At 34.6% G+C, this 12,431-nt stretch overlaps 1 protein-coding gene across 3 annotated transcripts; it reads left to right on the forward strand.

Annotated features, from left to right (window-relative positions):
• The first annotated feature begins 6,018 nt into the window (after positions 1 to 6,018).
• On the forward strand, positions 6,019 to 12,183 carry LOC121983834 (C2 and GRAM domain-containing protein At1g03370-like). 3 transcript variants are annotated; one of them, XM_042536485.1, is made up of 10 exons: positions 6,019 to 6,307; positions 6,750 to 7,279; positions 7,516 to 8,763; positions 8,876 to 9,058; positions 9,881 to 10,164; positions 10,262 to 10,378; positions 10,683 to 10,945; positions 11,034 to 11,202; positions 11,280 to 11,552; positions 11,637 to 12,183. In XM_042536485.1, the coding sequence occupies exons 2-10, from the start codon at positions 6,931 to 6,933 to the stop codon at positions 11,826 to 11,828; spliced, it is 3,078 nt and encodes a 1,025-aa protein (XP_042392419.1). In that variant the 5' UTR covers positions 6,019 to 6,307; positions 6,750 to 6,930; the 3' UTR covers positions 11,829 to 12,183. The 3 variants fall into 3 exon arrangements, with proteins under 3 accessions (XP_042392419.1, XP_042392426.1, XP_042392433.1); XM_042536492.1 differs by having other exon boundaries at positions 6,020 to 6,307; positions 6,963 to 7,279; XM_042536499.1 differs by lacking the exon at positions 6,750 to 7,279 and having other exon boundaries at positions 6,024 to 6,307.
• Positions 12,184 to 12,431: the final 248 nt, after the last annotated feature.

Genomic DNA, 12,431 nt, shown 5'->3' on the forward strand with positions numbered 1-12,431 from the left:
TGCAAACATTATTTATATTTATCTACCGAATAAATTTGAATCACACACTCACCGACCTCTAAAACAATACTTTAATTTTTAAACTATGCAATATAATTCAAATGCATGACAAGCCATCTAAAACTTCAACAAAAGATACATGAAAGAACACGATGCATCATCCATGGAAGAAAATGTTTAATCCAAATATGTAAACCTGATATTTATGAATAACTTTTTAGTATATTTGAGTGATAAATCTAGGCACCAAACATGTTTGCAAAGGAATTCCATATTACAACTGAAAATAAAGTTGGTGCTTAATCCAAAGAGCAAAAACATCAAGGATTTCATGTGTAAACCCTCAACCCAGATGCAAACCCTGATTCCTGTAAAATGGAAAAAAAAAAAAAAAAAAAAAAAAAAAAAAAGGGCAGTTAAGAAGGAACATGAAACACTAGTTTTATAAAAGAAATCGTGTTATATAAGCAAGTACAAGGGTTGGGATACTTGGAAACTTCACATTTCAGGGTAGAAAAGCACTAGATGAAGTAATTTTGAAAAACGTAATAATCCAAGCACTTTCTTGATGCAAAATAAAAGCACCTCAAATGTCAAGCATAAGCAACTAGGCAGTTTAACAAGCATAAGCAATGGCTTGTAGGATAAATTGCTTCCAGTGTGATTTGTTGTATACTAATCTTGGTTTTTTTAAAACCTTTATTTATCCTAGCGCATATCGTTAGAACCTACAACAATAAAGAGAATTATTAACTTCAATTTCTCAATCAATCAACTACTATAATTTAATAAACCTTTGATAGTACCATCTATATCTACCAATTCTTCTTCATATGTGTCATCATCGCTGTTATGATGGTTATCTATAGTTAATTTGGCAAGACACATCATTATATATAAATTGCATTAGGGAACTGCTTTCCAAATAAAATTATCATACAAATGTAAAATTAATCGACACATACTCTTGCTGCAAAATTAGACAGTTGCGTTTGTCATGTGACACACCTCAATACCCGCATCCATGACATAGTTAAGACTTTGAGGTTGACTTCTCCTTTGATGATTTCAATCTCTTTCTACATCCTTTTGTTCTTACTAAAGATGGATCAATAATGATAGGAGCCCCATCCATGGATCTCTTCCTTTGACTTCCATTGTCGCATGTTTTTTACTAATGTTTATCTCTTTAATTCTGTTGTAGATAAAATCGAATTGTTCATCCAAGAAGTTTGTCCTCTCATCAGTCAAAGATGCATCATCAATTAATACTGAAGCTTATTAGATAACCTCGAGTGTCTTGGCATTAAAATCCTTTCTGGAGCATTGATGAAATTTTGTTCCCCCAAAGAATATATTGCTCCCACCTTTTCATCTCGTGCCCATCATTTGAGTATATACTTATTAAGTAGATGAAACACTTGGTTAATACGAAAAAAAGATAACATATGGCTGCACGGAATGCCTTCGAACTCAAATTTTCTACAGCTACAGGATATGTAGTCTCTCTGTTTATCATGCGTGAAGACCCTAGATTTGAAGGAAGAACAACTTTAAAAATTCATTGCATGATAAACCACTAACTCAACTCCTACTAATTCTTGTTGCACATAATAACAATGACTCTCATTCATTTCACTTTGAAACTTCATCTATTTCTTTTTTGTGTATTGTTTAACCATTTAAATTTCCATTAGCCAGTTTGTCTTAATTCTTGGATGCTCATTCATATCAATATGATCAACAACTAACTCATTATGTATTTGGTCTCTCAATGCCCTATTGAAATGAGTGATAAAATCTATCAATAAGTTCTTATTTGAGACATATCTCTTGAAAAATACATGTGAACCCTCATATATTTGATTACTTGACATTTCAGCACAAAATACATGGCTAAAATATGTTGGCACACCCATTTGTGTCTTAATTTGTACATCAATGACAACCAATTATTTTTCTCTAAGTTAGCACATTTGATAACCTCTTTCCATGAATTCTCAAATTTATCAGGTGTTGTAGAATTTCCAATGACATTCTTGATACTTTAATAGCAGTCACGAAAAGCCAAAGGGCATAATTTATCTGGGAATTTATTTAGTATGTGCCACAAACAATATCGATACATTGTTTGAGGAAAAACTTGGATAATGACTTTCATCATAGTAGGATCCTGATCAGTGATGATCACGTTTGGTGCACCTTTATACATTATTTCTATGAACTTGTTAAGCAGCCAAACAAAAGACTTAATTTTCTCATCACTTATAAAGCCGCAATCAAAAACAATTGTCTGATGATGATGGTTATCTCCTATAAATTGTACAAAAATCAACCCATATTTGTTGATGTTATATGTCGTATCAAATACAACTACATCACCAAATACATTGCATGTCGTTCTTGATACACGATCCACCTAAAAACACCTTCTAAATCTATTATCTGAATTAGTCTCATATTCAAATAAAAAAGCTGAATTCTTCTCTTTCTCAGATGCAAATAATTCAATTAGTGTTTCAGCATCGATACCCTTTTGTTCATCCCTTAATTTTTTCTCAAAGTTTTTAATATTTCTTTCTATGCAACCCACCCCCTCAGGACCTCCATACTCTATCTCTAATAATGGCATTTGTTGACAAGTTAACACATTGGCCTTTGAAAATTATTGAGTCAATACTTTCTTTGCTATCGAAATATTACGATGTGAGCGTATCAAATGTACCTTTAAAGGAGTCGAGAGTGGATGATTATGGTTTTCCATAAAGTTTTTGACAACCTAATTAGGTTCAGTTTGTTCCTTGACAAGTTAAATCTTTGACTGGCAACCAGTTCTAACTTCACCATGTGTTCTTTCCCTTGTATGTTGATCACCTTTTGCATGTTGATTCCACCACATTTGATCTGTATGTCCTTCTTTAAAGCATACAAATTGTTTCCATACAATTTTATCTGTCATCTTATTTTTTTTCTTGCTATTATTTATCCTGACACTAGATCTGATTTCTCATGCATATTGGTTATAAAACAAAAATGTCTCCTTTAGTGATGAGAATTTCATTATAATTTTTAGATGTTTGATCATCTGCAACTTGGAGAATGTATAACTAAGCCTCACCATCATTTTCTTCCATTATTTAAAATGTTAAATTCAGATGAAGTGAAGTTCTACCTATCGCTATATAGTCAAAAAAATATTCTAAATTAAATAAACATAAAACAATATTCTCATATGACAGTAATTTAACATCATAGTGTATCATTTTAGTACTAAAGCATAATCACTGAAAAAGTGAGAAGCTGTGATAATTTTAATACCTGTACTAGAGTCTTGGGATGTAATGCAACCTTATCAATGCTATTATCATTAGCTTTCAATCCGTCAATGCAATAAGCTTCAAAAGAAGATCTCCTCCTACAATCTGTCATATGGCATTATATTGTTAGAGGCATTGAAAACATAAATAAATGGAGAAGAAAACAAAATTGTGAATGATTCTAGTGTGTATACATTTAACATCAGATAAACAAATCAAATAGGCTAATAACTAACAAAATATTTATAACTAAAATGATATCCATCAATCATCAATCATGGGAAATTAATTGTTGAGTCTTCTATCAAATATTGAATTAAGTGATTGAAATAACTTAGAGATCTATTTTATAAAAATTTGAACTATAGACTATTAAAATTAAACATGGAACTTTTGAGAAATTATTTTATATAGAAATTGAAATTGGTATGAGAAGTTAATTTGCCGGATCTCACATGGACGAAGAGTTGGGCAATGATGATGGCGTGGGGAAAACCTCATATGATAGTTGCTCCCGATGAAGGACAGCGACAACAATGATGAATTTTGAGAGGAAAACTTAGTTTGTAATGAGGGGCATTTGTTAGCTGGGGCAATCCTAGTCAAGGCGAGGGTCGGTGTTTGGCGTCGGGTCTCATCCGACAGCAATGACGAATGACAGCGGTAGCAGCGACGAAGGACGGCAGTAGCAATGGCAGCAAGAGGCGTCTAGTGGCTGGGGTAGTCCTAGTCGCAGCAAGGGTCGGCGTCTAATGGCTAGAGCAATCCTGTCTCACTCGATAGAATCCTGTCTCACTCGACAACAACTACGAAGGGTTGACGACAGAGGCAATGATGGATGCGATGGAGGAAAGAAAATTATAAAAAAAATACGATAGGAAAGGAAAGGTGAAGAAAATAAAAAAAATAACGTGATGAAAAAAATTACTGATTGGGATGATCACCGTGACCGTCGGGATAGGCGTTCAAGGAAAGTTTATATATATATATATATATATTAAAAAAAACATTTATATATATATATATATATTAAAAAAAAAACATTTAGATGCGCACCGAAGTTTACCGCATACGGTGGTTAACATATTATAAGTGTGTGAGAGAGATTTTTTTGAGAATTTTTAAATACTTTGTATTATTAGTTTCTCTAGAATAATAACTAACAACTCAGAAATCTTATCCAAAAGATTTCTAACAATGTTCCAGAATTAATTGAGGTCAGATCTTTGGTCTAAGATTTTTTGGACCAGAGGAGGTCTTACAAATTTATTGATTCAGTGAGTTAGACCCTATCTATTTAATAGATAGGATATAATTCACTCTATTAATAAATAAATAAATAAATAAGGGTCTAGAATTGATCTAGAAATTCTAGATCAAAGGATCCTTTCCGAATTAATTTGCATTTAAAAAGTCCTCTTTTTATGCATTATTTATTTATTTATTTATTTACAACTCTTAAACTTTTTCATATTGCTTCATCAAAGATTTTAATGGTGTCCTAGGAAGATGGTGTCACAGTTAGATCCTTTAATAATAAATCAATGATCTAGATTTTTGAAACTAGTTATTGTATATTATTAAAAAAAATTCTTAATAGATAGCCGATCAAAAATATTGTCAGGATTTTCATATATACTTTTCTGTTTATCCAGGTGAATAAAAAATTTCGTAGGAACAAACCGTTACTTGGCATGACCGGATTAATCCTTTTTTTACAAAGAGTTCACTGTTTGACAATAACAGAAAATTTTAAATAATGAAAAAACTGTTTTTCCATTATTTAAATTTTTCTGTTATTGTTTTCTTCTCAAGCAAATCCTTTCGGGAGACCAAGTCAAAATTATCATCAATATTTAATCATTTTTTTATTTTTATCTTAGCTTTTCCCTTTTTAATATCAAATTTGTAATTCATCTGCTCGTCGCCCTATATCCATTAAATTAAAGAGGTAATGCCCATTAATGCAGTTGTTAATCCTTTCAAATAGTTAATCAGAAATTTAAGAGTATAATTGTGATGTATTGTATAGATTTTTCTCAATCCAATTTATTTTGATGGTGAATCCATCCTTTCTAAATTAATTGATTCAAATAATTAAATACATAGATTAAAATAATAAACAAATAAAGAATTAATAGTAAAATGCTCGATTATTCCTTGAAAGCCTCATTTGTCAACTAAAATTAGTTTTAAAATACACACATAAATTTTATATTCCCAAATGCCTTGATTTTAAGTATTCCCTCCTTTACTCTGTCACCAATAATTTTTTTTCAAGTTAAAAAACATTTTTAATTTTTTATTTATTTCTAAAACATAAAAATTATTTTTTAAAAAAATATGAAAAATAATGACATAAATAGCTTTAAATAAGGTTAAAATAAAATTAAAATTTTTTATTGTGTTATTCTTGACTAATCAAGCAGTTATTAATTCTTTTTCTTTAATTGTTGTCTCTTTTATCCGAATTTGTTTCTAGTTTGCTCAAACCTTCCCGTTACAATATATTTAACTCGGTAAGAAATGATTTATTTATAGAAAATATTAGCAAAAAGTATTTTTATTTTTGATTTTTTACTATCCACTGTTAGCGGCGCTGCTTCGCAGCTTCCAAGATCGATCGCGGTTGGTGCATCCTCAACTTCAAAGTATCAATCTGTTTGGTTGTTTTTCACTGACTCTCCAGGAATCGAGAACAAATCGCCAGTTGTTGCCTGAAGTGAACTGATAGATCACACATTTGGATCGGATGATTGGTAAATAGGCAAACTTTTGAGGGAGGAAGGCGGTGATGATTCCGGAAGTGAGTTCATTGGAGTTCCTTCGAGCGTGATTGGATTTGACGGGACGGTAAAAACCAGTTTCATTGCGGATAAAAAAGCAAATTTTGACTTGCGGTATTTTAATCCCTGGAGGATTCAAAGTCAACAGGGACGACGCGGGGAGACTGAAGAAGCAATGAAGGGGCAGAAATGAGAGAGATAGAGGTGAGTTCTTCTCTGAAATCTATTCTCCTCTTCGTCTCTCTCCTTCCCTCTTTTTTCTTCCCTTGTTTCGTGTCCGGATTTCCTTCTTTATGATGCGGGATCGAGAAGTTAGGGTTCCCTGTAGCTAGCCAAAGTTTGCGCGCAATACTCGATTTTGATGGCCTCGTCGATGTCTCCTCTAGGAACCCCCGATCTTATTCTTGTGCTTGGATCGGTTATTTTGTGATGCTTTCAAGATTTCTCATTTTTCTTGACGCCGCTCTTTGTTTATGATTGTGATTTCACTATCATACGATATTAGGGCCGTTGTTGGATTCTCGTTTTCTCTGATCAGAGGAGGGGACAACTAAGGTTAAGATTGTCGGGAAACCTTTTTTCTTTTCAGATTCTAATTTATTGTTTTTGTCCCCTTTTCTCCCTTTTTCGTTGTTGGCATCGTTAGATTCTCCGCAAGTTCCAAAATCTCTGAATGTACTGCAAACGGCAAAACCAACCAGAAACAACTAAATCCTCAAAGGTTATCAGATTTTGCCTTTGTTCAAACGGCTGCTACTTCTCTGTAGTGTGTAATATTTTCGGTGCCTTCAACTACTGAAGTAGGTCTATCTGAAAATTTGTCTAAAATGAAGCTCTTGGTGCATGTTATTGAAGCCAGGAACCTTCTAGCTATGGATCTGAATGGTTTGAGTGATCCTTATGTGAAATTACAGCTAGGAAAACACCGAGCAAAAACTAAGGTTGTTAAAAAGAATCTCAACCCTTTTTGGGATGAAGAGTTTAACTTTCGGGTGGGAGATCTTAGTGAGGAGCTCATAGTGAGTGTCTTGGATGAAGATAAGTACTTCACTGATGATTTTCTGGGCCAGGTGAAGGTTCCACTGTCCAAAGTATTGGATTCTAGCAATTTGTCACTTGGAACGACCTGGTATCAGTTGCAGCCCAAGGGCAAAAAGTTGAAGAGCAAAGATTGTGGTAATGTGCCTACTTTCATGCATACAGATGATGATTGAAAAATCTGTTAATATAGTTGCTAGGGTTGTTAGTGTTATTCTTTACATCAGCTCATGTTTCAGTGGACAAGTTTTCTTATTAAGTCTTTTTTTTTAAATGCTTATTTTGTCTCTGTCTCGTAATGACTTTCTTTTCTTCTCATTGCTGTTTGCAAGTATGATTATGGAAGTAATGTACTTTGTGGTTTTATCCTGCAGGAGAAATCTGTCTCACTATATCCTTGTATCAGAAAAACATTGAACAAGCAGTGCGTTCTGTTTCTGATGATCTCATATCAAACTCTGATAGGTCAAGTGAGTTGACAAAGGGAAGGAATTCAGTCTCTTCCAATGGTGATACAGAACTAACTGCTGTGTCAGAAACTAATGAAATGGACTCTCTCAAGGAAGACAAAATGAATGCAGTTACTTTTGTGGATCGAGTGTGTCAGTTTTTTGGTGGGAAAAATTGTGGGACCACTTGTTCTTCCAGTAGGGATGTTAGCCCAGAAAAAGTTCAAGTTTCATCAACTGACGAAACTTTGACTGTGCAAACAGTTGATGCTGGCTCTGATGTCCCATATGATGAATTATTGAAAATCATAAAACCAAAGTTACAAGGAGTTGAAATGCTTGCAGATTTGCCCGGGGGTGTACTTCTTGATCAATCTTATTCTACTGCTCCAGCTGATCTGAACTCGTTTCTCTTTTCTCCAAGTTCAAATTTTTGGCAATCACTAGCTGACATTCAAGGAACAACTGAATTTCAAGCTGGACCTTGGAGACTAGAAAATGATGGAGAGACCTTGAAAAGAGTGGTCACATACACGAAAGCTGCAACAAGAATAGTGAAGGCTGTGGCAGCTACAGATGAGCAGACTTATCTGAAAGCTGACGGGAAAAATTTTGCTGTCCTGTCAAGTGTAAGCACCCCAGATGTGCCTTTTGGTAGCTCTTTCAGGGTAGAGATTCTTTTCTCTATAATGCCAGGCCCTGTGTTGCCATCTGAAGAACAATCATCACGTTTGGTAATATCTTGGCGCATGAATTTTCTGCAGAGCACAATGATGAAATCAATGATCGAAAATGGAGCAAGGCAAGGTTTGAAGGATAGCTATAGTGAGTTTGCTGATTTCCTATCACAGAGTATCAAACCTATTGATTTAAAAGAAACTGCTACAAGTAAGGAGCAGATTTTAGCTTCTTTGCAAATTGAGAAGGAGTCTGGCTGGAAATTAGCATATCGGTTCTTCGGGAACTTTACAGTTTTATCGACTGTGTTTGCAATATTATATGTTCTCATTCACATCATTCTTGCAAATCCTAGTACAATCCAGGGTCTTGAATTTCCTGGCCTAGACCTACCAGATTCAATAGGTGAAATTGTTGTCTGTGGAGTTCTTGTTCTACGAGGACGGCTTTTTCTAAACACGGTAGGACGCTACCTACAGGCCAGGAAGCAAAGAGGTAAATGCTCTTTAACATCAATTTGCCCTAAGCATCTCAATTACTTTCAAATAGTACTTCTTGTTTCAAGTTCATTTCATCATGTTGCATATCCTGTGTATTGAATCTGCAGGCAGTGATCATGGGGTCAAAGCACAAGGGGATGGATGGTTATTAACTGTTGCTTTAATAGAAGGTAGTAACCTAGCAGCTGTGGACTCGACTGGATATTCTGATCCTTATGTTGTCTTTTCTTGCAATGGAAAAACTAAAACAAGCTCAATCAAGTTCCAAACGCCAAATCCTCAGTGGAATGGTAACTATTCATTTAACTTTGGGCAATGTTCTTCTAACACCTCATGGTTTAGTGCTTTATTATCTCAGCATTGCAATAGCCATGCTAAACTTACATACTTCCAGCTAGATCTTGTTAATTTTTTCGATTTTTTTTATAGTAAATAACTGAATATTCTTTGTTAGTTTCTTTAAGTCAATGGTAGAGTTTAGGTTGGCTTTAAACAATATTCATATACACATCTCGTATTCTATCAGGATGAAATTTTACTTCACAATCCTATCCAGTTTTAATATCCCCTCTAGATACTGGTTTTTCAGTAGCCATGCTAAACTTACATACTTCCAGCTGGATCTTGTAATTTTTTTTTTGATTTTTTTTATAGCAAATATTCTTTGTTAGTTTCTTTAAGTCAATGGTGGAGTTTAGGTTGGCTTTAAACAATATTCATACACACATCTTGTATTCTATCAGGATGAAATTTTACTCTACAATCCTATCCAGTTTTAATCCCCTCTAGATACTGGTTTTTCAGTACGGGAAACTGGTAGTGTAAAGGTTGGTAGTTATCATCTACCGGATTAACAAGGAAATACTTCTTTCAACTCATTTGGTCTGGAATTTTGAAATTATGATGCCACATCTGACAACTCATTTGTCATTTATGCACAATCTTGTTTTAATTTGTTAGAAGATTTTAAATCATAGTTTGACCATTGTACTGCCCCATGCATGGAATTAAATGAAATGCACACCAATGATCAAGTCGATAACTTTTTGCTTACATTGGCTTCTTTTTATTGCAGTGTTTGTTCCTCTAATTATCAATATTTAACTTTTCAGAAGTTTTTGAATTCGATGCTATGGATGATCCCCCATCTATGATGAATGTTGATGTTTATGACTTTGATGGACCTTTCGATGAAGCTACATCCCTTGGTCATGCTGAAATTAACTTTGTAAAGTCGAACTTATCGGACTTGGTTGATGTATGGATTCCTCTTGAGGGAAATTTAGCTCAGACATGTCAGTCTAAGCTACATTTGAGGGTTTTCTTAAACAATACACGAGGTAATGAGGTTGTCATGGAATACATAACGAAGATGGAGAAAGAGGTTGGAAAAAAGGTAAGTTTTTTTCATGTTTGTATTAGACAATCCTTTTACTGGTTTGGTCTTCAAGTTTAGTGTACTAATTTCATCTTTTGCACCTTTTAACATGTAGATAGTCTTGCGGTCTCCTCAAACGAATTCTGCCTTTCAAAAGCTCTTTGGTCTGCCACCAGAAGAGTTTCTCATCAATGATTTTACTTGTCATCTGAAGCGTAAAATGCCTACCCAGGTATTTATCTTATTTCTACTTGCTCACATTAATCGTTTTTTTTGGACGTTAATAATCTCGTTTAAATAGTGTAACATTTCATGTGTTCAAGATCTAATTTGCATAGAACCTGTTATAATCATGATTATGTAAACCAGTGTAGGCTTGTTTTATCTTATCAAAAAATTAGGTGGTAGATTATATGACCCAATTACAAATTTAGGCATGTTCTACCTGATCAAACTGCAAAAAGGGGAGTAGCATTAGATATGCACTATCGTGGGTGGATTATGGTTATGTAATAGGCATGTTCCTTATTTTTCAGGGTCGCATTTTTCTGTCTCCTAGAATAATTGGCTTCCACTCTAACCTTTTTGGACACAAGACCAAGTTTTTCTTTCTTTGGGAGGATATTGATGATATACAAGTGGCTCCTCCATCACTGGCAACTATGGGAAGCCCTTCTCTTTTAATCATCTTGCGCAAAGGCAGAGGTATGGATGCAAAGCATGGAGCTAAGGCAGCTGACCCAGATGGAAGACTGCGGTTCCAGTTCCAGTCGTTTGTTTCATTCAGTGTCGCTAACAGGTAATTTTGGCAAAAGATATAGAGCAACATTCTGTTCGTCGAAGCTTATTTTAATTTTTAAGATGATAAGAATAAAAATGACCAACAGGACAATCATGGCTCTGTGGAGAGCTAGAGCCTTGACCCCTGAGCAGAAGATGCAGTTACTTGAAGAAGAATCTGGAGCAAAAAACCTGCATAGCGAAGAGAGTGGGTCCTTCTTAGGGTTAGAAGATGCTAAAATGTCGGATGTCTTCTCCTCCGTTATCGATCTCTATGTAAGATCTTCCAGTATTCGTGCATGTTTATTCTTGTCAAACTGGAACCAGTATAACAAACTTCAATGCATGATCAGATTAATTCACTGATGGAGTTATTTGATGGAGGTTCTGTGGAGCAAAGTGTGATGGAAAAAATTGGATGTGTCGACTACACTGTTTCTCAGTGGGAACCCGTACGAGCTGATGTGTACCAAAGGCAAATTCACTACAAATTTGATAAAAATTTGTCTCGCTATGGAGGGGAAGTGACGAGCACCCAGCAAAAAACTCCTCTGCCTGATAAAAAAGGGTGGCTGATTGAAGAAGTGATGGCTCTCCAAGGTGTTTTGCTTGGGGACTATTTCAACGTAAGCATCATCTCACAAGATCATAATTTGGAGTCGCGATGTGCCTATATCGTCAAAATTTGTCTCACCTTCTTTTTTCTGCAGCTTCACTTGAGATATCAGATTGAGGATCTGTCCCCTAAACTGAGAGCATGCAATGTGATCGTGTCATTGGGGATAGCTTGGCTGAAGAGCACCAAGCATCAAAAGAGGATAGCAAAGAATGTTATATCAAATTCATCACTTCGACTGAAGGACATGTTTGCACAACTCGAGAATGAACTACACGCAAAGTAGACTCACGTCTCCAATCTAACATAGATTTCTCCAATTCCACAGATCATAAAAGAGGATGAATATTACCACATTCATCCCAAAGCAAAGGTTTGCCAGAATTTCACATCTTAATCCTTACTGGTATTGACTGAGCTATCGAGCATAAACTCCAGATACGAACATGGAAAGCTTGATCTTGGAGATTAAGAAAGAATATTCATCATTCTTTTGGTTGGTTTTAGGAAGCTAAAATGCGAGATTAATGTAACGATGTCAAGACTTGAATAAAAAGTAATTAGTAAACCAGCTTCTTCTGCCCTTGTTTGAGCAGACAAGAACATGAGGAAATGCAACGTGCATATAGATGATTTAGTGATGACAAAAACTAATATCACCATTGTTTTTGTTTGTTAGACATAGAATTGTTAATCATCGGTTTAGTTTCAGTCGACAAATAGAGAGATCGTATAACTTGGATCCCCTATAGTGTCCATTTCATGCCAAAAGATACTGTGTGTTTAAGAAAACAATCCATTGTTTTCTTTATTTTTCAAGATTTTTGTAGTGATTTTTTCTTCTTTCTAAGAAAATTAATTATCTTTTCTTAGAAAAAACTTCTTGTCT

The sequence above is a fragment of the Zingiber officinale genome, chromosome 1B (assembly GCF_018446385.1).
Source record: "Zingiber officinale cultivar Zhangliang chromosome 1B, Zo_v1.1, whole genome shotgun sequence".
NCBI classification, from domain to species: Eukaryota; Viridiplantae; Streptophyta; class Magnoliopsida; order Zingiberales; family Zingiberaceae; genus Zingiber; species Zingiber officinale.